This window comes from the organism of the source record quoted next, unplaced genomic scaffold (assembly GCF_019419815.1).
Source record: "Pyrus x bretschneideri cultivar Hongxiangsu unplaced genomic scaffold, Pyrus_bretschneideri_v1 Contig6, whole genome shotgun sequence".
NCBI classification, from domain to species: domain Eukaryota; kingdom Viridiplantae; phylum Streptophyta; class Magnoliopsida; order Rosales; family Rosaceae; genus Pyrus; species Pyrus x bretschneideri.
This window is the reverse complement of record NW_025999798.1, coordinates 288,967-313,937: the sequence shown is the minus strand read 5'-3', so window position 1 is coordinate 313,937 and position 24,971 is coordinate 288,967. Positions and strand designations below refer to the sequence as shown.

Genomic DNA, 24,971 nt, shown 5'->3' with positions numbered 1-24,971 from the left:
AAATTTAAAAAAAAAAATATATATATATATATATATCTACCTTATCCACGTACCTTTAAATTTTCAAACATCAGATCGAATGAATCGAAGAGAATCAAATGATATATATTAAAAGAAGGTGCGTTAGAGTTGAAAAGCGGTGTGGATAGCTCCACACAAACACTGTTGGTCCGGTGGCTTTACCCAATGAGGGGAAACTTCATACCCTTGTCTTTGGGTTTGTAAATTTTGTCTTTGTTCCTGGGAAGAATAGAGGAAGCTTCATGCTCATGTTGTACAACACTGTGTTGTCTTTGTTACACTCATTTAAATCAGACATTTACTTGCTGTAATGCTACAGTTCCTCATCAAGATTCAGACAAACGAGGTAAGCAACTAAGCCAACAACTGGTACAAATCTAAGATAATTTACGATACCAATCTTGCTGCTCTCAACATTTTGCAGATTGTCACCTATCAACCAGGGCTGGAAGACGGCGTAAAGACAGATGTCCCAAATGAATGCATAAGCCAGCCTCTCCGATCCTAGGTAACCGATCAAGAACTCCCATCGGTCTGAAATGCTTCCAAAGTCGCCGTCCATCCGGCCAAAAAGAGCCCATAATGCAGATATTAGACATATTGCTCCACCAGCAAGTCCAACGATGGGAGCTCCACTAGTCATCACTGATCCAAGTTGTGAGCGCGTGCTTGGAGTGGAGTCGGACTCAGCCTCATTCAGCCGAATAGCCATGTAAGGTATTAGAAAAGCTGTTCACACCACATACACAAAATTGGTCAGATTGATGGAAAATGTAACTGGTCTCTAAAAACCATGCCCATTACAAAGCAAACTTAAAATCAAAGACGGATAACAATTAGCTCTTGGCCTAGTGATATCTCTTTCTAAATCACGTGAGGAGATCTTGCGTTTGAATCCCCCCTTCCGTTGATCAAAATTCATTGATTAAGGTAACAAGGTTCACAGTTTGAAAACATCAAGGTTTGGAAGAAAGCATACTGTTTGTGAGAAACATCTGAAAACCCCATAAGGCGTCGAGAGACCACTTGTATCTGTCCCTCTTTCGGTCCGTGAACAGCAGAGGAGCAAACATGAATGTCCACCCAATCACAAAGTTGAATAGTCCCTCAGACATCTAGTCCAAGAACAAAAGAACACAAATTGTCCAATGTCCATGTCAAAAAAGATACTCAAAAGTGTACAACTTGGTAGTAAAATCCAAATTCACTTGATATGCCAAATTCATACCGGGTGAAGAACTGGGGCATCAATCAAACCAACACCAACTACTCTGCCAAGAAGTTCAACGCAGAAATCATCAAGAACAAAATCAATTAAAATTAACCGCTACTAGATATTACATAGTTAAGATGAGGTTTTGCTATGTCGGTATCTTAAGTCAATAATGCACTTATGTCACATGTTTATTTTTCCGCACTCTAGTCCCCTTGTTAACTTGGGATACCGTCACCGGGCAACATGGAAATTGAAATCAGAAAATCAAAAACAGATTGATCGAGCATACCGGAGTTGAGAAAAGGCAAGATGAAGAAGAAATTAAGAGAGAGCCCCACAAGAGAGTTCACTGTATCCGAACTAATAGCCCACACCGGGTCTCCCTGAAATCAAACAAGGCAATATCTTTAGCAGCTAAAAGATTATATGATACATATATATATATACACACATGCAGATAATTATACATATTATCTAAAAGTGTACATTAATTTACACACAGGAGCATAGGGAAGGAGAAAAAGCCACAAAATGTAGACTCCCTCAGCAAGCCACAGAGCAATCTGAAGCAGCCGTTCGGAGCCATCGTTCTCCTGCTGGACGGAGGTGGTGGGCTTCCGGCGATCCGCGCGGCACACGAGAGGCGTCAGTTTGGAGTCCCTTTTGTAGGTTGCGGGCGGTTGTGAAGGCCACGTTTGGGAGTCCAGTGCCGCCAAAAATGGCTTCGGTGTGCAAAATTGGGTCTTGGGCCAAGAGCCTAGTGCGGGTCTAGCTGAAAAAACGGTGCGGCGGTCGGTGCAGCAGAGCAGAGACGGAGATGTGGCGCTGACGACAGCCATCGTTTCTGAGAAAGGAAACGGCACTGCGTGTCCTTCCTCTCAGCGCCAAATTGACGATTTTGTTTGCTTACGTAAATTCGAGTATGATCAAGGGGTACATTTGTCCATTCAAATATGACCATTTTGAGAGACGGCGTCGTATTCTGGCAGGAAGCTCATTATTTTCGTTCTCGAGAGCCAAAAGCTCGCGAGCCTCTGAGAAGCTTCTTCTTCCCGCCATTTTCCGTACAGTTTCCGATTTTCTGCCGGAGCCGTAGGGTTTCCGATCAATGGCTCCGAAATCCGAAAACCCCGAAGGTAATCCGAGGAGCTCTACGATATTCTTTACTTAGTCGATTTGATTTTCTATCTGCGTTTTGCTGAATCGCTAAACCTCTTTGTTGCTTATGGTTTTCTGAAAACGTTGCAGCAATCGTCCTCAACTACTTGAACGAGGTAAAATTATCTTTCATTTCTCCGATTTACATTCTAATTTTACTATAAAAGTCGAATAAATTGACGAAATGTGATTTTTTTCCCTTCCGATTTTTGGCCTGTTTGGGAGGTGGGAAAATCGAATTGTGATTAATTTTCTCCTTTTAGTAGCTGCTGTTATTCTTTTTTTCCTCCGTTTGATTCCCTGTATTTTTTCCAATTAGCAATTAATTGAAGGAACAAAACATAAATCCAGAATTTTGTGTAGATATTTTCTGGGGAAACAAACAGAATTTTGCTATGTGCAGTATGTGCAGGTCCTAATGCTGATGTGAATTTGTATATCTTTGTCCAGCAAAATAGGCCGCTGAATTCTCAAAATGTGGCGGATTCGTTGCAAAAGTTTAACCTCAAGAAGGCGGCCATACAAAAGGCGCTGGATGCGCTTGCGGATAATGGGAAGATTTCGTTCAAGGAGTACGGTAAGCAGAAGGTCTACCTGGCTCGGCAGGACCAGTTCGATATTCCAAACAGCGAGGAGCTTACCCGGATGAAGCAAGAAAATGAGAAACTGCAGGAACAGCTGGGTGAACAAAAGAGAGCGATTAGCGAGGTTGAGGGAGGTACCTGATTACTAGTCCTTACTACATTTCATGTTTTCACTAATTGACTGGTTTTCGACTTTGCCTTACTGAGCGTGAAATTTGGTGATGCACTTTTGTTGCAGAAATTAAAACTTTGCAGGCAAATTTGACTCTAGAGCAAATACGGGACAAAGAAGCGAAACTGAGAAAGGAGGTAAGTTGATTGGATACGTTTGTGCTATCATTAGGTCAAAATATGTGATTGGAAATAAAGTGTATGGAATTTGGATCAAGTCTGGTGTTTTGGATTCTGTATTAGGTCGCTGAAATGGAGGATAGATTGGAAAAATTGCGCGGAGGAGTTACGTTGGTCAAGCCAGAAGACCGCAAGGCGGTTGAGCAAATGGTCTCTGAGAAAATAAGTCAGTGGAGAAAGCGTCGAAGGATGTTCAAAGATCTGTGGGATGCTATTACTGAGAACTCACCGAAAGATGTTAAGGAATTTAAGGTATGCCTGTATTTGGATGTTCCGTCTTATGTGCTTCTATGGTCTGGTTGTGAATCGTCTGTTGTGCTATTGCAGGAGGAACTCGGGATCGAATATGATGAAGACGTTGGTGTGAGTTTGCAGTCATTTAGTGACCTGCGCAGTAACAAGCGGTCTAGACTCTTCTGAGTTTTTCAGGTGATGTCGTGCATTAGACAAATATTCGGAAATTAGTTTCTTGGTGTTACTAGCAAAAGGATTATCTTAGGCTTGTGCATCCGTTGATTAGTCGATCAGTCGTCAATTTAACATACTGAAACCTTTATATATTATATACATGCAGCAATTTATCTATAGCTCCATGGCGTTTCGGCACAGTTTATAGTATCTACTAAGTTTACATTTCCCCGAAAACAAAGAAAGAGATAAAGAAACAATCAAATTTATATGCAACGGAATTTATTAGCACAACGAGCAAAACTGATAAGGAAATATAACAAACAAGACTATTCTTCTTCTCAGAAGCCACGCACCCGTCTAGTCCTCAGAGAGAACGGTCCCTTCTCTATGTTTAATCGCGGTGGGCTTTGCCTTCCAGATCCTCCAGTGACATGTGCTGCAGGATAATCAAGCCTTGACTCCGCCTTCAAGCCAGATCGAAACCTCGAAGGAATTTGGTTATGAGACGAGGGTGTTGTATTTGGTTCGTTGTCGCTTTCACTCTCATCAAAAACTATATCCTTCCCTAAAAGATCGGCCTGCCATACGGCATCCGAGGACATCGGAATCACCTCATCTCCATCTGAATCTAAACTTGAAGAAGATGTCGACCTCTTTAATTCACCTCGATTTTGCTCATGCTGCGATTCAGATAGACTTTTAAAGGATTCATATCTGTCAGATAACTTTCCTCGTTTACTTCCGGGACTATTTTGATCATCAGGATCTTGAGATTCAGACCTAGAGAGTTGCACTGCTGCTCTAGCAGCATCTGCTGCGTAAGCTGCAGACTCGAAAGCTGCTTGAGCTGCATCAGCCACATCCTTGTATTTCCTTGGCTTAATCGAACCAGAGAACCTATCATCATTTCCCGCCTCTTCTGCAGAAGCCTGCACATTATCTGCTGATCCCGTGCCACTTGAACCGGCCTTGTTCACATCCGATTTATCCTGCATTGTTGATCACACACAGCAAACCTCAGATACCATGAATAATATTCGAAGTTCAAAGCAAATACGATACCTCGGTTCTAATCCTCTCTGAATTCCCGTTATTCTTCCAAATTACATACCTCGGTGTAAACAGAAGACGTTTCTTCCAGCTTCAGAACAATGTTATTCTCTGCAGCAATTTCTTTGAGCACCTTCATTCTGACCTCCAAAACTGGCATCCTAGTTGACAGTTTTTGCATCATCTTCAAAAACCGAAAAACACACAGATCATTAACATGCCTAATTTCTGTTTTGACAAACATGTAAGCTTTGCATCGAAATTAATAAGAAAACTTAAGTCTGTTCCAGATCATTACCGTGAGGTTGACTCCACAATTGTTGCGCACTTCGATGGCACGAGCAGCAAATTCCTTGCCAAAACGAGCAGTGAGAACCGCACGAATCTCTTGAAGCTCCGGAAAATCCCCGCATCTTGAAGCCGCATAAAGCAAACTCGATGTTGCCTCCCTCAGTTCATCAGGGCATTCCCTATGTGAACAAAGACACCGCAAAAGTAATTACATTAGACCAATACCAATTAAAAAAAAAAAGCAACCAAATTAGATTTAAGGAATACCAACTAGATTAAGAAAACCAAACCTTTCTTGTTCAATGAGATGAACCCTTTCGATCACGAGGTTGCAGTAACCCTCTATCATGACAAACACATCCAACATATTCTGCTCCTTGATCACATGCTCCACCTGCCAACAACATAAAACCAAATCTCTTTCAGCCTCAAAATTTCAAATCTTGCTAGAAATGCTTTTATTATACCATTTAAGCGCTTTTAATCTAAAAATTCAGGTGCTAACATTTTAAAGTTTTTCTGTCAATCATAGTCAAGTGCTTTTGATTGTCTGAGAACATTTTAGCCCTTACAAAATCTCAAACAAAAGGAAACACCCCCTCGTTGCACTGCAAACTGAATACTTTACAAGGAAACTTACGCGCAGAAGAGCGCGATCTTGGTGACCCTGCTGGAGGAGCTGGACGACATCGGATCGAGCCTGAGAGCACTTGGCCTGGCGCTGTTTCTTAAGAACGGCAAGGCGAGAGAGAGCGAGGTTCAAAGTGGGTTTGAACTTGGCGGTGTTCTTGTGACTCCTTCCAAGCAAAGCATCGAGCTTTCTTCCCATTTTTTCGCCTTCTTCTTCTTCCCTCTCTCTCTCGGTCGATAATTCCAGGTGCTGTGGTACAAAGAGCAAGGCAACAAACGAGTCCTGAATCGTTTGCTGCTTTAAGGCTGACGACGATGGAGAAATACTAGGTGACTACGACTTCTTACGAGTCGTTCGGACTTTAGAGGAGGTGTTGCTGACGCGGGCTTTGTTTAGTTTTCTTTGTTGTACTTGTGCATGTTTTCTGTGACTTTTTCGGCTTAGGGGTTAAGTTTCTAGATAGAAATTAGAAGACGACGGGCCGAGTGGAGACGTGGTTTTGAATAAACGCGGTTTATTATTTAGTCTTTAGTTGGACAATTTCTACGAAGAGGAGCGAGGAGAGATTTTTTTAATGTATTTGCAACATGGAATGGTACGTCATATGTCATTATATATGTGGAGAGCATTTATTTTTCCTTAGTGGCACTCTTCTTATATAATGACATATGACATATGTATCCGTGTTCCAAACACACTAAAAATCTGTCAAAAGCGAGAAATTTTTTATTGTGATGAGAACACGAGTGGTACACCATGTATTTTTTTGTAAGTGGTGAGAAATTTTATTTTTTAAGTTATTAACTTGTTAACACACATATCCCAACATTTATATAGTGACACGTGGTGTACCATCCCGTATGCCGATTCCACTGAAAAGTCTCTTATCAAGAGCAAGAAGGGATGTAGTTGATATTAGGCTCTTCAGACACGTGTCACTTGAAACATTAGGCCCAACATGAATTCTTTCAAGTCATACTTTATATGTTCCTGTGTAAGAAGATACAGAGCTTAACTTGTGTAATAATACATTGTCATGCAAGTTTTTCTGCACATGACAATGTATGATTTACGATGCCGATTTAATTTCATGTAAATTGCTCTTGTGTGTAAGGCTAGATTTTATCACTCAACCCTAAACTCGTCATCGTTTTAAGTTTTTTGTGAACAGAAATAAAGTGTATTCGCCACCGTACGGAGTTTTTTTAAACAACATGCGAGGGTTTGGCGAAGCTGAGTTTTCTTTTCGAACCATCCACTCCCCTCAGTTACTAGTTAAGGCACAAGAGCACGTCAAGCAACCACCCACAATTTTTAAAGGAGAATTACTTCCACAATCATTCTCCATTGCTTTTTCGTTTACTTGGCTAATCAATATCACCAACCAACCAATTGCCCGTTTAGGAGTCGGGTGGCAGCGAGCACTTTTTAGTGTGGACTCGGTTGCGCATTTGGAAAATAATGGCGTGTGGGGATGAAGCTTCTCGGAGATCTCTCGTGCGATTGTGTCCAAAAATTGGAAGATAGTGCGAGAACTGGTCCCCTCCACTTTTTTATTTGACCACAAAAAACACAACCCCGCCATCCAGTCTACAAAAGTGACCCCAAAATTATCAAAAGCGCTTAACCCACGCAATTGACATTTAGCACCTCCTGAAAACTAGTTTTGGGAACATGGTATCATCCAACTATTACAGTATTAAATAATTGGATGATGACACCGCTGCAAACGAGCTCTACACAAAACTTAAAACAAGGAACACGTCTAGTTGATTTAACAAGAGTATATATAAAGATTCAGTGAAATTAAACAACTTTCGGCATCAAACGTTCGAGAACTAATCCATTTTCATAAGAGAGAATTGATTGAAATATATAATATCAACAGTAGTTGCCGTACGATATGGTAAATTAAGTATTACAAAAATTATGTCTCTATTCATTTACTATATGCATCGTCTAATTTGGAATATAACTTCGGTGGAAAATTGGAAAAAGACTTTCTTCCGTTGTAGACAGCAGAGATAGAGATCAAATCTTGGCTATTGCAGCCACAAACAAAGAATAACACCACACCAAGAAAACGGAGGATTGAAGAAATCAAGACCCTCTTGGGAATTTTCATTTCCAATTACAAATCAACCCGGCTTAACGTGAAGCTAGCATAACATCTTAGGTCAACTAAGAGCATATTAGATCAGCACAACTCGTTGACGGTGACATCAAACAAAAACCAGAGTAAAACCATAACTAATTACACCAAAAACACGTTACAAACCAAATTATGATAACAATCGAGCTTATCAACGATTCCAAAACTGGCATACGTACATTAAACGACGATGCAAGGTAATAATTGAAAACTGTGGACAAGAAAAATAGGATGTTCTGAAATTCAGAGTAAAATGAATGATAGCATGTTCTTTCACGCTCATCAATAACGAAAAACAACAAAAAAAAAAAAATTGATCAGTTTTAACAAAATGGACAACAGAAACATAAGCAAATGGTATCCTTCAATCCATGATAACCTCACAGAGAAGTTGGGCTTATAGAAAAATATCAGTAACAGTTCCACATGGTAAAGCTATGATACTATGAAAGTACAACAAAAAATCTCAAGTGTTAAGAAAAACCTAAAGTCGGGCGTACCAGAGAAGCCAAAACAAATAAAGCACATCCGCACAGGCAATATTTTTGAGTAGCCAACAAATAACAAGAATCGACCTCTGAAGGTGCAGGCCAACAATGTGGCTTAACCTTATTTGATTTCATGGCATTGTATTCCTTCCAGGTGTTCAAAAGTGCTGATCAATGTCGTGAAATCAAATAAGGTTAAGCAACCTCCATAAGTACATTAGTTTCAAGGGAAACTTAATATGCTAGTTATGTTTTAATTTTTCAATTGGAGTTAAATTGTGTTTTCTTTAAATTTCACTTCACATAAAATGCACACCAAATTAGACATAAATATACTTACAGATGGCGCAGGAGCAGGAGCAGGAGCATGGGGGCCATACCCTAAAAACATAAGCAACAAAATTAATACTATAGATCGTAATGAAATACGCTGCACATAAGGAGTAAATTCATAAGCTCACTTACTCTGAATTTGTTATAGACCCAGCAGCAGCCTCATGCCTCCTGTGCAAGTGCCTCCAGAATGACCATGAATCAGATGCAATGCAATCTCATTAGGATATGCATGTATTTAAAAGGTAAAACAAACAAATAAAAAGTAACATACAACGCTCTCAAGCACAGACAAAGACTGAAAGAAAAACATAGATGTCTGAATACAACACGTCAAAGAAAACAAACATGACATGGTACAACGCATCAACTGAACCCTGATTTAGAAGTTCCAATGCACATTTCAGAATGCATGTACATGCATGCACATATACATCAGATAACTAATACTCGAGTAAGTAAATAAAGTAACCATCCTCGCACCAAAAAGAAAGCCAACTTAATCCAGAGCAGTGACACTAAGATTCAATTTAAATAGGTTTCCAAGCGACCCAGTAGCTTTATCTAGGAACAACAGAAAGGCAAAGCATGCAGCATAAATGACATTTATTTCTACGTCCCTCACAATATTCTCCTAATAAGCAAAACCAAGGTACCTTCTCCTGGGTTCCCTTTAAGCATCTAAGCACTGGAGGGTTGCCTCATAGCAGTATCACATATCCTGAATGAAAAGTCAAATTAGAATCTCCAGAACCCAAATAATTAAGAAACAGTGGCTATAAAGGTACAACTGACAAAGGACATGAAAGTGAAGGATGTTTAACAAACCTACCAATTGTAAACTAAATTTTAAAGACCACAATTACTGAAGAATGAACTCCAATACAAGCAACCAAGAAAAATAGGTACGCAGTAAGAGAGGAAAGTACAGAAAGAAAAATGCAAGTGCATATTTTGTAAACAACTGTTGAAGATAAATATATCTCCTGTTGTTCCACAGATTAAATTGCAGAAACCAAGTTCAGAATACACATATAATCATGATGGTAAGTTAAAATGGATGTAATTAATTTTCATATTTGCCAACCATGAATGATTACAGGGGGAAAAGACGCCTTTGGCTAGTTGTCTTACGATAGAAACAGTACAATCCACTGAAAGAACCCCCGCCAGTAATGAGTACTCCTGACCAAAACATCACCCCCTTTTGACTTCAACCATGCCAAAACTGTGCCAAAAGCTCTCAGGCCATCACAGAGAAGAGAGATAATGCCCAATTATTAGAAACTGTATGAATTAGGTCAAATGTACAAATATCTAGCTCAACAGGAATTCTGGAGTCAGTAAAGCAGCAACAGGGTTCACTTGCCAGTGATGAACGGATGGTTCAAAGCTTGTGATACTGTCAACCTCTTGTCTGGATCCAATACAAACATTTTATCTAAAAGATCTTTAAAATCAGCTAGCATCTTTGCATTCTCACCAGAACCCGTAATAAGTGATCCAATATCTTTTGGCCTTATATTAAAAATCACCCGATTGATTGCCTGCACAAGCAGAATTTAAAACTCATAAACTTGATAGGAAACCATAAAACTCTGATACTTGACAAGAAATAGATAGAAACAAGCCAGACAACAGATGCATACCTTCTTTGTAACAGGATCATCTTCTGTAGCATGGAAGTTCAGATCCTGATCAAAATGTTGATGTGTAAAAGCTCCCTATAAGAACAAAAACCAAGACATGAAAAATATTAGCAAAATGAATACCTTCTAGATAAAAGAACAGCCAAAACAGTAATGAGATATTAGAACATATTTATACATAAACATAACATGTTGGTGAATGTCAAACCCAAAACTTGCCTTCCGAAGCATCTTCTTTGGGAAAGGGCCTTTCAGTTCCATGTGAAGACGTAGCATATCGTTGTTTGTAGCACCGGGAAAAAGTACTTTTCCTGTATAAAGTTCGTACAAACAGCAACCAACTGACCAGATATCCAGTGGATGATCATAAGGCAAGCCAAGAACTGCAACCAAGACATCAAATACCAGATCAATATTTTACGTGGACATACTAGTCATGTAGGATATATTTTAAAAACTGAATAATGCATCCCGATATCCCATGACTTGAAAAAATTAACATTAGCTCAACAGCAAAGAAAAGAAAAATTACTTATTTCAGGAGCACGATAAAAGCGGCTGACGAGGTATGGTGTAACTTCATTCTTTCCAGCGAACATGGCATTACCAAAATCACACAGCTTCAACACATTTTTTGACTCATTTACCTGAAACATAAATTACTATGAGAAACATAAATGATTCGAGATACAATCCAATCAACAGAGTAGCAAACACCTACCAGCATGTTATCTGGCTTTATATCACAATGAAGGACACCACAGTTCTTTAAATGCTTCAGTGCAATAAAAAGTTGCTTAGCGTATTCTCTGACACCAGTTAGCTTAAGACCAATATTGCGCCCAAACTTCTTTAAGACCTCGCGAAGATTCATATGAAGGGATTCAAACACTAAACAAAGATGATTTCGATACTTGAAACTCGACAGAAAACGAACACAGTGGCGCTTATTATCTGGATCATGACCCGCTAATTTCTTCAATATGGTCAACTCAGTCATACCAGCCTTTAACCTATTCACATAAAAGCAGCCAGAAAACAGGTAAAAGAGTAATTGCAATTCATTTGGTTGAGGGGGGGGGGGGGGGTGGTTTTGTGAGGAAGCTAATAGCAACGCAAGTGGTATCATAATCACTTACATAGTGTCATTGCTCCGTATAATCTTAATTGCCACTTCTTCAGGTTCACCATTACCAACTGTAAGGTTCTTTGCACGGACTACTGTTGAAAAGACACCCTTCCCATGAGCAGCAGTGATTTCATACCGAGCATCAAGTAATTCTCCGAAACGGTGACCTGCAAAGGAACATCATAACAAATGAGAAAAGTAAAAATACAGTACGAAAAAAATGTCTTGGATGAAATATCAACCTAGGCAATCAAGTAACGCAGCATTATATTCTGTACAAATTCGAATGCAACCGAGAACAGTAAACAGTGAAGAATAGGGCAGAAACTAATTCAGCCAATAAGAGAGAACATTGGATGGGCTATATGGAGATGCAAGATTTTTTTAGAGCACTGCATGAAGAAAAGGGGGAGGCATGGCAATGCAACTGTTAACTGAAAAAGACCATTAAAAGCCTATCATAGGTGGGGAAAATTCCTAGCAAGAAATAACAATAATTAGGAAAGACATATTAGAACTGGTCATGTACTTACTGTAGTACCCTTCTGCATCATCCCAGTTATCATGAAGACCACTCCTTTCAATTCGTACATGATCTCCTTTTCCCTGCACACGAAATAGTGCAAAAGATTTAAGTCTAGCTGTTGAGTAATAGTCATTCTAAAGTTCTAACACACCAAATTTACTAAATCGTTTATTGAATTAAGTATGAAATATACAAAAAAACATAAAGCACTCCAGATAATCTTCCAAATGAGACACAATGAGAAAAACGTCGTTTCAGATATTGCCCGTGTGAAACTGTTGAATGAAATTAAAGAAACTGCAGTCGTGAATGCAAATTCACAACAACTATGACAAAATCAATCACAAATGGATAAACATGTGAACTGAAGTGCAGAGTAACAAGCAATGTGAACAAAGGCCAAAGCTTTCTCATTGTTGTCCATGCAAGACAAAAACATGTGCACATTAAACCAAACTAATACCAGATCAACCAAATGCACGTTATTCAGGATATAAGATTAGACCCATATTTACTTAACTATCTATGAATTTCTAATCCACGCCATAATTGCAAGCACAAAGTTGCACTGCATAGGAAACTAACGTATGCATACCACTGAGACTCACCAATTTTCGTACTCCAACCGGGGTCTCACCAAAGATATCATCAACGCCAACAGCTCCTTCACTCTGCACAAGTTGAAAATAAAAATAAAAATCACATAAATCAGTTAAATTCAAAACCTAGCAAGTCAAGTTTGGATATAAGAATATAAAACTTCGCGTTTCCACAACAAATGAATCTATGTTTTCATAATAAAAAAAATATTCATAAAAAAAATCTGGATAATATGAATTTCAGTGGACTGACCTCTGGAGTACCCTCTCCAAGCCCTGTGGCACCAGAAGGCATTCTAGAAGTATCAGCACCATTCTGCTGAGGTGAAACGGAAAATGCAGCAACAGACACATCTCCATCACTCCTTCCATCATCAGTTTCTAGACCAGGTTGGACAGCAGCTGCTGATTGCTCCAGATGATCTGCAGGACCTTTATCTGCGGATTGTTCCAAAGGCTGAGGCTCAAATTGCTGCTGCAACTGTGACTCAGTTTGTTCTTGTAGACCCAACTCATTTGTTTGTTGTGACTGCTGACTTTTATATTTTTCTAAGATGGCTTGTTTTATTCTTCGAGACTCTTCCTTTATTCTATCCACATCATCCTCTTCCTGGCCAGCAACTTGAATGCCTTCTTCTTCATCTTCATCTCTACAGAAAAAAAAAAAAAAAAAAAAAAAAAGGAATATATGCATCAAAAGGTAAAAAAAAAGGAAAGGGAGGGGGTGGTGTGTTTAAAACAAGCAACTACCTTTCTTTCGTGCCTTCATCACCTTCAACAGAATAATTCTTTGGAATCTGTACCTTTCCTGGATCAGTTTTACTTCTTCTGTCCTGGTCATATTCTTTTTCATCATGCCTTGATCGAGCAGAATGTTTATGCCTATCTCGATTTCCATAGCTATCCTCATGATTTTCATATTTCTCCCTCTCCATATCTCGACCCCTATCCCAGTCTCTATCATCTCGCCGCTCCCAATTTCGGTCTATATTTCTGTCCCTATTACGGCCCCTCTCCATATTTCTGTCCCTATCATCCTTGACCCTGTCCCTGCTCCTATTATTATCATCCCTATTCCTGTCCCTGCTCCTATGCCGCTCTTCCCTTCTCCTTTCCATATCAACCACTCTTTCCCTGCTATGGTCTCGTCCTATTCCTCTTTTCCTGTCACTACTCCTTTCTCTTTCTTTCTCCCTTCTCCGTTCCCTGTCCCTGATTCTTTCTTGATCTTTCTCCCTTCTCTGTTCCTGATCTGCCTCCCTCTCCCTACTTCTCTCTCTTTCTCGACTACGGCCTAATCCAGAGTATCTGCTATACCTAACATTGTGTTCCCTTTCATCATCCCTCATCAGATCAACACTGTCAATACCCCAAGCCATTCCTTCATCATCAGAGCCGCGCACAGCCTTGCCTTTCTGAACATATATTGAGCTGTCCCGTTCATGATAACGTCTCCTTTTTGAAAGAGACTCTTCTTCTATTGCACTACGGGAGCGAGATCTCTCCCTCACAGGATCGTACGACCTTGATCTCCTCCTACCGTGCAGCTCATCACCGCGCCTATCCCCAGATGGTGAGCGCACCAAGGTATTGTATTTGTCCCCACTACTTCCAGATGATGCCTTTTTTCGATATGCTAATTTACCTCTATCTTCTTTTTCATCATCATAGTAATTCTTTCGCTTATCACTTCCTCTAGAAGGGGACCCAAACTCCCTGTGTCGCCCCTTCTCTTTGTGAAAAGCCAAATCTCCATGGGCATCATCCTTTACACTACCACTGGAAACTAATTCATCTTGAGGCTCAACACTAGAATCTCTAGGCAAACCAGCCTCATTCCAAGACTTACCACCAACATGACCGCTGGTATCATCATCACCACTGAGGTCTCCCCCAGTTTTTGTATTTTTATCAATGTCAGTGTCTCTCTGCCAAAAACACCAGGAAAAAAAAAAAAAACGTAAGTGCACAAATTGCAGTAATTAACACCAATCCGAGGACAACAAACAAAAAAAGTTAGTTAAAAACATAATATGCAATGTAACCAACTCTTACAAATTAACAGTAAGGCATCAGTCTTCATTGATTGAAACGCCTAGGGTAACTTCTTTTGCAATTGATTCATGTTCGGCTAATGCAAGAGCGGGTTCTTACATATGTATGAAACAATGGCTTTGACTCAGCCACTTGAACAAGCTCTCACCAAACAAAATTTCATCATACAGTTAAGAACGAAATGTAAAACTCTTTTGGCCACTGAAACTACCAAATTTCCAAGATTTTCAACTAATTAAATTTTAAAGAAGTGAAAAGAAAATGAAAACCCATTTAAATTTGAAAACCAATTAATTATAAATTTCATGAAAACAAGCAAGCAACGGGCAAATGAAAAATCAGAAGAAAATGGGGCGAAATCAGAACACACCAGATTCCGCTTATTGGAATGATCGCCAACTCCAGGAGCCTCAATTTCACCAGACTCTGCATCAGAGCCCGCTGTCGTCTTCAAAACGCCGTCGTCGCGACCACCGACACCCTCCTCGTCGAGAATTTCGCCTTCCTCCACGTCTTCAACCGGCATAGAACCATTGACACCGGAATCAGATAACTTAACAGGAGGCGATGGAGGAGCTTCGACATCGTCGACGACGGCCTTGGTCTCCTCTTCGCGCTTTTTGCTCCCGTGACGGTGACGGTGGTGACGGCGGTGGTGGCGGAGTTTGTGGCGCTTAGACGACTTCTCGACGGCCTCGTCGTCGTCGGAAGAGGCCCGGCGGTGCTTGCGATGGGAGTCCTGGGCGTCGCTGGCCATCGGAAAATCTAGGGTTAGGGGCTGGTTTTTTGTCGTTTTTCTGATTTTGGGGTTTTGTCACAGAGTCGTGAGCCAGCGAGATATTTCGTTTTAATTTACGAGATTTTTTGAAGAAAATTATATATACTTTTGAGATTTGAGACTGGGAACGTGACGTATGGGTTTCCTTATTGAATCGGAACTGCAACGTCAAACGCTGCGTTTGGATGGTCTTCTATTAATGTTTTATTTTCTTTTATCCATTTATTCATTCTATATGTTGTCTGTTGATCGGCTTATTGGGCCTATATTAGAGTACATCCACCCCATGAATACATCCTGGGCTATTGGGCAATCCAATCCTCCCTCCCCAAAATTACTCCAGCCTCACCAATTAATTGGGCTCCAGCCTCCAGGGGAGCTCGACAGAGAACTCAGCCCCAAATCGTCAGACCCATCGATTGGGATGAACTAACATTAAGCTGATGTCAACCACGTTAACAAATTTTTTCCACCAAGCGCGTACATTACACACGCTAAATATGGCGATTGAGCTGACAAACAGATAGAGTTGGTGTCACATCCCTGCCCGGGCGGATCACTTCCCGGGTCCGCTCCACCACCGTTGTATGATATTGTCCGTTTTGGGCTTACCATTTCCTCACGGTTTTGTTTTTGGGAACTCACGAGCAACTTCCCAATGGGTCACCCATCATGGGATTGCTCTCGCGCTACTCGCTTAACTTCAGAGTTCTCATGGAACCCGAAGCCAGTGAACTCCTAAAAGGCTTCGTGCTAGGTAAGGATAGGAATATAGATATAAAGATCACTTCCCTAGACGATGTGAGATGTCACAGTTGGGGTCCGCGCCTAGGTGCTCAGCTAAGATTAGGGAAGGGCGCTACGTGGCTTTCTCTGACCATTGGATTTTCAAAGGTTAAAAAATTTTGAATTTGAAAAGAACGGCTACCAAATGTAGCAAAATCTAGGCTGTTAGATATTCCAATCAACCATCCAGGTTTTTGGGGCTTAAAAAAAATCCTATTATTACTGAGGTTGCATGTCAAAAGCATTCCCAAATGATCTCTTATTATGCAGGAATATTGTTTCATGAAGTAGATAAGTTTTTTATATCACCTATTAAGAGGTTTTTATTGGATTAAGAAGGGTGGTTAGGGAAACAAGAACAATGGCATTGTAATGTATATATAATTATTGCTAACAAATAACTAGAAGCAATATACTTGGTGTGGTCTACAAGTAGTAATCATAGCCTTTTGCTCCATTTGTTCAGCGCTGCCATCAAACTCTTGGATTTCCATAATTTCAACCTTGCGGTTCATCTTTTTCCTCATCTTTATCGCCACATCTGCCGGTACAAACCTCCCACACACGCTCACCCTGCGCTGCTGCTTCTCAACCAAATGTGTCTCTATTTCTTCAGCACAAAACAAAGATATTGGATTATTAGTTTTCGGAGATATTAGAATATGTATACGTATATGTTGCTCTTTTGACAAGACGATGGTTTAAACTACTCTAATTTAAGGACGTGGATATCTATATCTACAGATATCTTACCTTTCATATTTAGAAGGATCCTTCTTATTTTTCTGCAGCATCCATTGCAATCAACATTGAGCCTCATCACCATGCAACAATACTGCAATTCATGCACAAAACAAAGACGTACAGCCATGTCAGAATCTCCGGTTTTTCGGTAAATTGAAACTTAAACTGTTGAGAAACACACAGAACTTGCCTTTGCTGCCATGAAGTTGGAATTGCCAGAACCTGAGATGAATTTTTGTTGGTTTTGATTATTTGGGGGAGAAAAGTCTCGATGGAAAAAAGTGCTTGTGGAATATTTGAAAAATGTGGAAGATTGTGAACCAATTGATATTCTGTACTTTTGGAATCTGGTTATGTTCAAGTTAAGAAAGAAGCTTTTAGTTTCTTTAACTTTACCATAAAGCTTTGCCTGTTTCCTGACATTATGGCAAGGTTAAGCATCACTTTTCTTCAATTCAAAGGTTTATGTTATAGAAAATCCGGTCCGCAAAACACCATGGAATCGAACAACGGACTTACTTATGTACATATCAATCCGCGAGAAAAAACAAAAAATACATGTCGAATTCAAAGAATGAGGAACGCTTCTGTTGGACTTATTCGGCTTGGAATATTCAATCAACATGAGGAAGAACGAAGCATCCTTCGAATCAACGAAAATTTGTTTAGAGGTTTTTTGTATACTGCAGGGACTAGCCGAGTGGATGGAACTGTGGCTGCACCGGGATATCTGCATACGAGCGTCACCCTCTTCTCCGACACATTCACCACAACCGATTCTACCTCTGCTCAAGCATGCAAACAATGTTCCATGTTTACTGTGCTAATAAAACAAAACAGTGCTATGATCTATGTAATTGTAACTTGCAAAAGTAGATCAAATTATCTGAAGCGCCCGTGAAAGCACATGCAGAGGTGGTCCATTTTGGTGAACGAGATGCCCTAAAACATGACTAGCAGACAATCGTGTACAACTGGTATGGAACATGTAGCTTATTTATAGTCTTTCACTCTTTCCTGGCCAAGGACATTTTGTCACTCTGAGTTAAAGAAGTTACCAACTCGCTACTGCAGCTAAAGTTCATGGCTCTCAACCACCGTAAAAGAACTGATTGTTTATACGTCATCGATAATGAGTTAATTTATCGCCGCCAACAAAACATACTAACACGTTGGATGCACAATTAGGGGTTATTGTATGTCCATATATTTCTGTAGCATAAACACTGCAACTTTGTATATACTATTTTACCTCTAGTCGTATTTTTTGAGGTCTTACCAAGATTGGTAAAGTTATGCGGAGTTATACTGTGTATGCAACAAATATTCTCCGTGCAGGACGTACATTATGTTGCGTTAAACAGTGCAGGGAAAACTGTATGAAGATACATGAACCCTAAATTATACAAATGCAGATTCCAAATCATCTGAATGAAGAGGAAGAGGAAACCTACCACCCATTTTTGACATAATGTCGGAAAGTCTCTTCTGGCAATCACTGCAACTTACATCAGCCGAGAGAACAACTTCCTGCAACTGTTTTCAGCAACAACAAAAACTAAAGAAATGATAAGACCTAAATGTAAAAGAAGGAATCCTGAGAGAGTGAGAGGGAGAGGGAGAGGGAGGGAACAAACCAGAGGCGTGGACAAGGATTCAGCAGAGGCAAGACTGGTTGCGGGAGAAAGCGAAAAGCTCCGAGACTTCATGCTGATTCCGAATCCTGCAGGGAGCTTCTTCTTAAGCCGTGATGATGAGTACCACTGCAGGCCGCGATCCCACTACTTAAACACAACAGCAATTAGATCGTCGTCATCACGAAGAAAGTAAGGTGGAAAGTTGAAATCTCAATCTCATGAGTGTAAGTAGAAAACGATCAAGCAGCGGCTCCCCCTCGACTGACAGAGCCTTACTACTTTTTTCAGGGAATGAGTTATTCAGTAAAATTAGTAATTTTAGACTTGCAGTTCCGGTTGGTGGAAGGAGAAGGAAACAAAGAAATAAAAACTTGTTAAAACAGCAACAGCATAGAAGTGTCTTTTCCTTGCTTTATATTTGCGCGTGCCCAACCCCCACCCCCCCCCCCTTCTCTCTCTCTCTCCCTCCCTCCCTCTCTCTCCCCCACTACAGCACTGGTTTTTTCTTAAAAAAAATAATGAAAATCACTTAAAAATTTTAAGTTTTAATGATAAGAATAAAATAAAAGATAAAATAAATAATACTAAGATTAACATTTTAATGTAAATATATGATTTTTCGTTAAAGTAAAAAGCACCGTAATTTTTTCATTAAAACTCTATTTTTCCTTCTCCATACTTGATGCGACAACACTTCTACATGACAGTGATGTCGTAGGACAATACTGAGCGCGATACAGCTGTATTTTAGAGCCAATTATGTATTTAATTTTGGTGGATAAGAGCTTTAAGTATGCTGTATCATAATGTCTGTAATTGAATTTTTTTTTTTTAAAAAAAAAAATTCAACAACTTGTGTATTATAACGTTTGGTGTAGGACCGAGTTCATGGTACATTAAAAAAATTCTCATTTTGGTAGGCTTTACCTAGTGTTATATAGCTCTGTTCTTGCAAGGTTTTCGGAAAAGGGATCCTTGCCAGATCCTCTTTGTAGGAATCCAAGGGATCAAGCAATTACAGTCGTTTATCGTCGTCAGTTTTCGTTAGATACTATTTATATTCAATTTAAAATTTAAAATTTAAAATAATTTTTAACCGTACAATATACGATAAACGACTTTAATTGCTTGATCCCCGAAGTCCCCACAAAGAGAATCCAGTAAGTATCATCTTCCCAAGTTTTCAACTGTTTTGCATAGGATACTTCCCTTCCCTTCCCTACAACCATATCTAATCAAAACTTGTGGAAGAAAAAGTTGATTGTATAATTGTATATAGCTGCTGTGTTTAAAGGCGACCAAGTCAAATAAAGGCGACCAAGACGAATGGCCAACGGTCATGACAAAAAGTAAGAAAATATATTCATCCTTTTAAATACTGCTGGTATAAAAAAAAATCGTTTTTATCCTTCTCATCACACGACTAGTCATACTCATGTCATAAAATACAGACACGTCAAAACCAGTCCTTCAGCCACATTTGAGATACCTGAACATACTATGTCATGCGTTCTAACTTCATCGAATTCCATTACATTAATCTTTCGCAAGACGACGATGAAGTCCATATAGGGAAGGTGACAGGTTAAAATTTTATGAAACCAACATACGATATACAAAAGGGGAGGAAGTCTAAAAATCTCTAAATAAATACTAAGAAAATGGTTGTTCTACGTCTCTACTTGTACCCAAAATTTCTGCCTGACATTTTTGCAGGGGCATAAGGCCCCTTCAGGCAATTTGCTGCACTAGAACAGATAGTTAAATACGTACATGGCGAGAGGGACATGGATGCCATGGCTTCTCAAACGACACATTTCTCAAGAGATGACATTCTGCTGACAGCTTAAGAGGGGCCTAAAAAACAGCGGCATCAAAAAGACGCACCGCAACAAAATATTTACTTGTGGATGAAGAAAGAACAAACCTACATCACTAAACTTGTTAGCGGAGGCGCGACTGAAGAACTGAAAAGAGAATCCCCTAAATATTTGCAGTTCTCATGGTCAACTTTCAGCGACGATGAAATCATAAAACTTTCACAAGCACCGGATCCCACAAGGCCACGGGTGCTTTTACCATCCAAAACAACGCAATGCAGCTTCTGGACAGAGTTTCCGTTTCCACGTCTTCTCTTCCTTGAGGACCTCCACTTCAGCTGGGCAAGTAGATCATCCTTCAAAAGATCTGGAACCTTGCCCAGTTCTTTAACCCTTTCATCTTTATCATCTTCAGCAAGCGGAACAGAATTATTCCATCTGGTTTCTTCTTTCTCTAGCGGCTCGCTATCGCAGACTGCAGATTGTGCTGACACGTCATCTGAACACTTTCCCACAACTTGCTTTGTATCTAAACTACATGAGATTAAGCTCACAAGTTCCGGCCTGTCATTAATTTGAGCCCATCCTTTACCCAACCACTCTTGAGAATGTCTTAATTCACCACGACCAACAATCAACACCTGCTTCTCTCCTGCACATAGAGCAAGTAAATCTAGATATTTAAGCAAATAAACAGCAATACAAACTTGAAAAATACATATATTCAATTAGATCCTCATCACATTCGTTATTACTATTAGATTTAAAAAGGGGGGGTAATCTTTACAAACCTGGGGAATACACATGCAGTCTGCCATCAGAATCCTTCTGAACTACAATCCCTTCCCACCATCCATCGTGCCACCAGACATCCACAACAGTCCCAACATCAACAGCCCATGAAACTCTACCTTTGTTAGACGGTGGAGATGGCCGCACAATTGGCCTACCACAAGTCCAAAGACCCAATTGATCAGAAGCTGCAAGCTTAGAGGCCAAAATCCATTCCTACAGCACGGAAACCATAAAGTTCAAGCAAGCTATAGGTGAAGAACAGGTGTGCACCCAAAATTTTGAACAAAAATAACATGATGGAAATAGCAGCAAAACATACCTCCAGTTTTTTAGCTTCATCAGCTGCATCCTGAATATCTTGATATTGCACCTTCACTTTATCTTTGTACGTTTTGATAATCAAAGCTTTGAACCAACACCCTCTAATGCCACTGTCTTGTGAGAGGACTTCAACCTGGGAGCCAATCACTAAATGGTGCTGCGGAATTTTCTTCACGTCTTTACGAGGTAAAACAGAAGAACCTCTTCTTCCAAGGCAAAAGGCTTCACTTTTACTTCTGCAATCAGTCCCATCTTTACTTAGATTCACCACATTCCCATATACAGCATCCGGAAACTCCTTTCGGTCACAGTATTGCAAGCGCATGTCATCATTTCTTGAAGAATGATACCTCTTTTTAGGTCTGATATCATTGGCACCATCATTTTCTTCCACTTCCAACCCTTCATCTGGCTGTTGAGAACTCCCTTGAACCTTTGAAGAAGCAAGTGTGTGCATGTATCTAAGTATCTCCTGTTTCCAATAACCTCTAACTTGAGTAATGTCAAAGGGCTGGACATCGTCATTTTCAAACTGCTTGCAGCATACAAAGGGTTCCAAAAGGGTATGCGTTGCCTCTCTCTTGAATTTCTCAAAATGATGGGGGCTGAGGACGGTAGCTAATCCATCTATGCATTCAATACTGAGATCTTGAAGACAAAGAGAAAAGAAAATCTCCCTATCATTAAAATTGTGAGGCAAAACAATACCAACCTCATCAACTTTGTGAAACCACCGTACCACAACCATCTTGTTGCCCCTAGAATCCTCATACATATCTTCCAAGTATGCAACAAGACGTTTATCCTCCTCGGCTAAAACAAATACAAAATCATGAACCTGAAAGTATTTGGAAAGAGGGGAACAGAACAATGAGTCAAATGTAAACATTTTTTAACAGAAAAAACATTACAGATGGTAAGATGTCCAAGAAACAAAAAGTATATGAAAAAAAAAAAGAACAGAAAACCAATACAACTTACCGAAACTACAACACTGTTCCGGCTAAATGATTGATAATGCCTCCGTTTTTTTCTGCATGTCCAAGGAGAGCCTAACCACAGAAACTCAGTGGTATGGTTGCCTAGCTTCCGCAATACTGTATCCTAAGAGAAAGACAGAGAATGAATATAAGCAATGACCAAAAGAAAAATGTATGAAGCATAAAACATGAAGGGGAAGTAAATAGAGTCATAAGTCAACATAATCATAGTCATAAGTCAACATAATCATTATTACCTTAAAGATTTCAATCCCCAACTTGCAAGCATCTATACCATCCGACACACTCCCACCCAAATCGGGTGATTTGAGAAATGACGTATCTGAGAGAATTACAAAACAAACAAATTAACACACATGGCATTTACCATGGACTACAGTAATAATTATATGATAACAGAGACAGACAGGAAGGCCAAACAATAAAAAGTAAACGACTAATAACAAAATAATTGTGTAAACTGAAAGAAGCAAATAAAATGGATAAGTATCCATAGCAGATGAGTGCATTAAACATAGAGACAGAAAATCTGAAGATATAAACCATCACATATACCAAAGATCATTAGGGAACAAAAAATATTGTAGATTTGGCCATGAAGGGTCTTGACCTAGAGTTTTTGAGGGCATAAGGATCCGATGCTCTCAACCAGCTCTTTACAATTTAATTAAAAATCCTGCAGCCCAAATCACAGTCAGTTTATAAAAACAATAAGACCAACAATACCATGAAGAATAGAACACGGTCACGGTTGAAAGAACAGAGTAACACACCGTTGTTCAAAACAAAAATACACCCATAAAACAGGCCAGGCCACCTAGGCTATAAGGTCCTTCGTTAGTGAATTAAAAAAAATCCCTATGCGGCTCAATAAACTTGCAAAAATGGTGACAAATTTCTATAGTGGTCCAATTTTAAACACAGCGGAGAGGAGAGGAGGATCCCAAAAGGAAAAAAGAATTTCCATGGAAAGGACGAGACAAAACTACAAGAAGGAGACGAGGGGAAATACAATCCAACTTGAAGAACACGAGCTCTTGCAATTATGAGAGAAAGGAACGCATTGAAGACAAATGCAAAACCTTTGTTTCGTAACAAAGGTTGAAACGTTATCAAAAGGAAAAGCTTTGTACTTTGCCTGCCCGGTGAACCCGAGATTATTCCAAAATCCACGACTCTTAAGGAGTGAAAGTACAACAAAAATGAAAGGGCCTGGATTTAGCCGGTAGGTGAAACTTGACACATCCGCCCTATCAACCAGAGAATGCGTTTTCCAACAAACTTTGATAACAGATGCAAAACCGGTGAGGAAACACAAAACCCGCAAGAGAACGGTTTTATAAATTGGGAAAGAACCCCACTTCATGATTAAATCAACAAGGAAACCCAGAAAATCTGTGCCCACCAACAAAAACATCCAGAACCACCCACCAGATCTACAAAATTCTTCAACACCACCCAAATCCCAACAAAAACACACGAATCAATTGAAGACAAATACGGAAAAGATTTCAATTTTCCCAACAAGGAAAACCGAAAACCCCAAAACCTCCGAAAACAAACAAGAACAAAAAAGAAAGAGAGACGTATCAAAATTCATCGAGAAACTGAACGAAAGGTACGAAATTTACCTGCAACAACGCAATCGAGCCAATCGATGACCTCTCTGCGAGATTTAAGCTTAACGAGCGACGACATGGAGAACAAGGACCGGATTCGGAAAGCATAATGATAGGACATGTGCCGCAAGCTCTTCTCTTTGCCTACCACCGCCAGATCTGAACTGCCGTCTCTGCGTTTCAAATAGTAATGGACCTCCCTCCGCCCTTTGTCGCTCGACACAAACACCTCGTCCCATCTCATGAAGCAAATCGGCGCCGCTGCCGCCTCCGCCACCAATCCCCCCATCCGCTCAAAGCTCGACAATTAAACCGCTAATTGATTGAAACCGACAGAGGATGAGCTATATAAAACACTGATCGAAGAAAACGAGCTATATGTCCAATTCGAAACCCACGAACCAGAGGCGCTCTCTCTCTCTCTCTCTCTCTCTCTCTCTAAAAGGAGAATGGAAGAGGGATTTGTAGAGCAAATGTGGAATTTATTATTCAAGAGAGGAAGGGGGAGCTAGGGTTTCGAGATTGGGGGTTTCGGATTGAGATGGACGGCTGAGATTTCTTCCACGAACGTGACACGCAGGAAAGTCGCAGGAAGCTGCGAGGACATCTAAGGTTTCGGAATTCCATAAATACCCCTGGAGAAGTCTAGAAATTCCTTTGTTGTGTTATCGATCGATCACATGTTGGAATTGGACATTTGACAGGACAAGGAGCAAGCTGAGGAAAGGGAGAGAGAGTTTGCGCCCGGAACCGGTGGTGTAAGACTCGCTCAGTTTGGCTGCCAGCTGTCGATGGGATGAAAATCGTCACGTTCATTTTATTTCCA

At 40.1% G+C, this 24,971-nt stretch overlaps 6 protein-coding genes and 1 long non-coding RNA gene across 7 annotated transcripts; 1 reads left to right on the top strand and 6 right to left on the bottom strand.

Annotated features, from left to right (window-relative positions):
* Nucleotides 1-250: 250 nt before the first annotated feature.
* LOC103947399 lies at nt 251-2,076 on the bottom strand. The gene is made up of 5 exons (XM_009358309.3): nt 1,738-2,076; nt 1,527-1,620; nt 1,250-1,287; nt 1,001-1,136; nt 251-750 (listed from the first exon to the last, which is right to left on the bottom strand). Exons 1-5 carry the CDS (start codon nt 2,074-2,076, stop codon nt 335-337), a joined length of 1,023 nt encoding a protein of 340 aa, XP_009356584.2. The 3' UTR covers nt 251-334.
* A 155-nt stretch (nt 2,077-2,231) lies between these two features.
* On the top strand, nt 2,232-3,917 carry LOC103947390 (homologous-pairing protein 2 homolog). The gene is made up of 6 exons (XM_009358297.3): nt 2,232-2,373; nt 2,486-2,511; nt 2,846-3,113; nt 3,218-3,288; nt 3,394-3,582; nt 3,658-3,917. The coding sequence occupies exons 1-6, from the start codon at nt 2,346-2,348 to the stop codon at nt 3,748-3,750; spliced, it is 675 nt and encodes a 224-aa protein (XP_009356572.2). The 5' UTR covers nt 2,232-2,345; the 3' UTR covers nt 3,751-3,917.
* Nucleotides 3,918-3,987: 70 nt separating this feature from the next.
* On the bottom strand, nt 3,988-5,956 carry LOC103947383 (IST1 homolog). Its single transcript, XM_048571827.1, has 5 exons — nt 5,723-5,956; nt 5,373-5,476; nt 5,090-5,261; nt 4,853-4,975; nt 3,988-4,730 (listed from the first exon to the last, which is right to left on the bottom strand). Exons 1-5 carry the CDS (start codon nt 5,909-5,911, stop codon nt 4,080-4,082), a joined length of 1,239 nt encoding a protein of 412 aa, XP_048427784.1. The 5' UTR covers nt 5,912-5,956; the 3' UTR covers nt 3,988-4,079.
* Nucleotides 5,957-9,612: 3,656 nt separating this feature from the next.
* LOC103947346 (serine/threonine-protein kinase prpf4B) lies at nt 9,613-15,504 on the bottom strand. The gene is given in 15 exon segments (XM_048571829.1): nt 9,613-9,838; nt 9,840-9,893; nt 9,895-9,914; nt 10,056-10,233; nt 10,336-10,410; nt 10,555-10,718; nt 10,868-10,982; nt 11,057-11,348; nt 11,475-11,631; nt 11,998-12,070; nt 12,599-12,661; nt 12,843-13,239; nt 13,340-14,321; nt 14,400-14,517; nt 15,015-15,504. Coding segments are annotated over 15 exon segments (3,189 nt in total). The 5' UTR covers nt 15,402-15,504; the 3' UTR covers nt 9,613-9,724.
* Nucleotides 15,505-16,443: 939 nt separating this feature from the next.
* Nucleotides 16,444-17,045, bottom strand: LOC125471575. Its single transcript, XR_007253704.1, has 2 exons — nt 16,962-17,045; nt 16,444-16,818 (listed from the first exon to the last, which is right to left on the bottom strand). It is a non-coding gene; the product is annotated as an uncharacterized LOC125471575 (long non-coding RNA).
* A 356-nt stretch (nt 17,046-17,401) lies between these two features.
* LOC125471574 lies at nt 17,402-18,990 on the bottom strand. The gene is made up of 3 exons (XM_048572149.1): nt 18,590-18,990; nt 18,407-18,488; nt 17,402-17,737 (listed from the first exon to the last, which is right to left on the bottom strand). The coding sequence occupies exons 1-3, from the start codon at nt 18,659-18,661 to the stop codon at nt 17,571-17,573; spliced, it is 321 nt and encodes a 106-aa protein (XP_048428106.1). The 5' UTR covers nt 18,662-18,990; the 3' UTR covers nt 17,402-17,570.
* Nucleotides 18,991-20,516: 1,526 nt separating this feature from the next.
* Nucleotides 20,517-24,607, bottom strand: LOC125471343. The gene is made up of 6 exons (XM_048571658.1): nt 24,158-24,607; nt 22,763-22,848; nt 22,507-22,629; nt 21,524-22,363; nt 21,201-21,417; nt 20,517-21,061 (listed from the first exon to the last, which is right to left on the bottom strand). Exons 1-6 carry the CDS (start codon nt 24,432-24,434, stop codon nt 20,517-20,519), a joined length of 2,088 nt encoding a protein of 695 aa, XP_048427615.1. The 5' UTR covers nt 24,435-24,607.
* Between the last annotated feature and the right edge of the window lie 364 nt (nt 24,608-24,971).

Coding starts and splice junctions, on each gene's coding strand:
- LOC103947399 (XM_009358309.3), bottom strand. CDS start 2,076: ATGGCTGTCGTCAGCGCCACATCTCCGTCTCTGCTCTGCTGCACCGAC. Junction 1,288..1,526: donor CTTGCCTTTTCTCAACTCCG/GTATGCTCGATC, acceptor TTGGCAGAGTAG/TTGGTGTTGGTTTGATTGAT. Junction 751..1,000: donor TCAGATGTTTCTCACAAACA/GTATGCTTTCTT, acceptor TGGTGTGAACAG/CTTTTCTAATACCTTACATG.
- LOC103947390 (XM_009358297.3), top strand. CDS start 2,346: ATGGCTCCGAAATCCGAAAACCCCGAAG. Junction 2,512..2,845: donor TCCTCAACTACTTGAACGAG/GTAAAATTATCT, acceptor ATCTTTGTCCAG/CAAAATAGGCCGCTGAATTC. Junction 3,114..3,217: donor GATTAGCGAGGTTGAGGGAG/GTACCTGATTAC, acceptor CTTTTGTTGCAG/AAATTAAAACTTTGCAGGCA.
- LOC103947383 (XM_048571827.1), bottom strand. CDS start 5,911: ATGGGAAGAAAGCTCGATGCTTTGCTTGGAAGGAGTCACAAGAACACC. Junction 5,262..5,372: donor CATCTCATTGAACAAGAAAG/GTTTGGTTTTCT, acceptor TTGTTCACATAG/GGAATGCCCTGATGAACTGA. Junction 4,731..4,852: donor CGTCTTCTGTTTACACCGAG/GTATGTAATTTG, acceptor TCAACAATGCAG/GATAAATCGGATGTGAACAA.
- LOC125471574 (XM_048572149.1), bottom strand. CDS start 18,661: ATGAAGTCTCGGAGCTTTTCGCTTTCTCCCGCAACCAGTCTTGCCTCT. Junction 18,489..18,589: donor AATCCTTGTCCACGCCTCTG/GTTTGTTCCCTC, acceptor TGCTGAAAACAG/TTGCAGGAAGTTGTTCTCTC. Junction 17,738..18,406: donor CATTATGTCAAAAATGGGTG/GTAGGTTTCCTC, acceptor ATGCTTGAGCAG/AGGTAGAATCGGTTGTGGTG.
- LOC125471343 (XM_048571658.1), bottom strand. CDS start 24,434: ATGGGGGGATTGGTGGCGGAGGCGGCAGCGGCGCCGATTTGCTTCATG. Junction 22,630..22,762: donor TGGGGATTGAAATCTTTAAG/GTAATAATGATT, acceptor TCTTTCTCTTAG/GATACAGTATTGCGGAAGCT. Junction 21,062..21,200: donor ACTGCATGTGTATTCCCCAG/GTTTGTAAAGAT, acceptor CTCTATGTGCAG/GAGAGAAGCAGGTGTTGATT.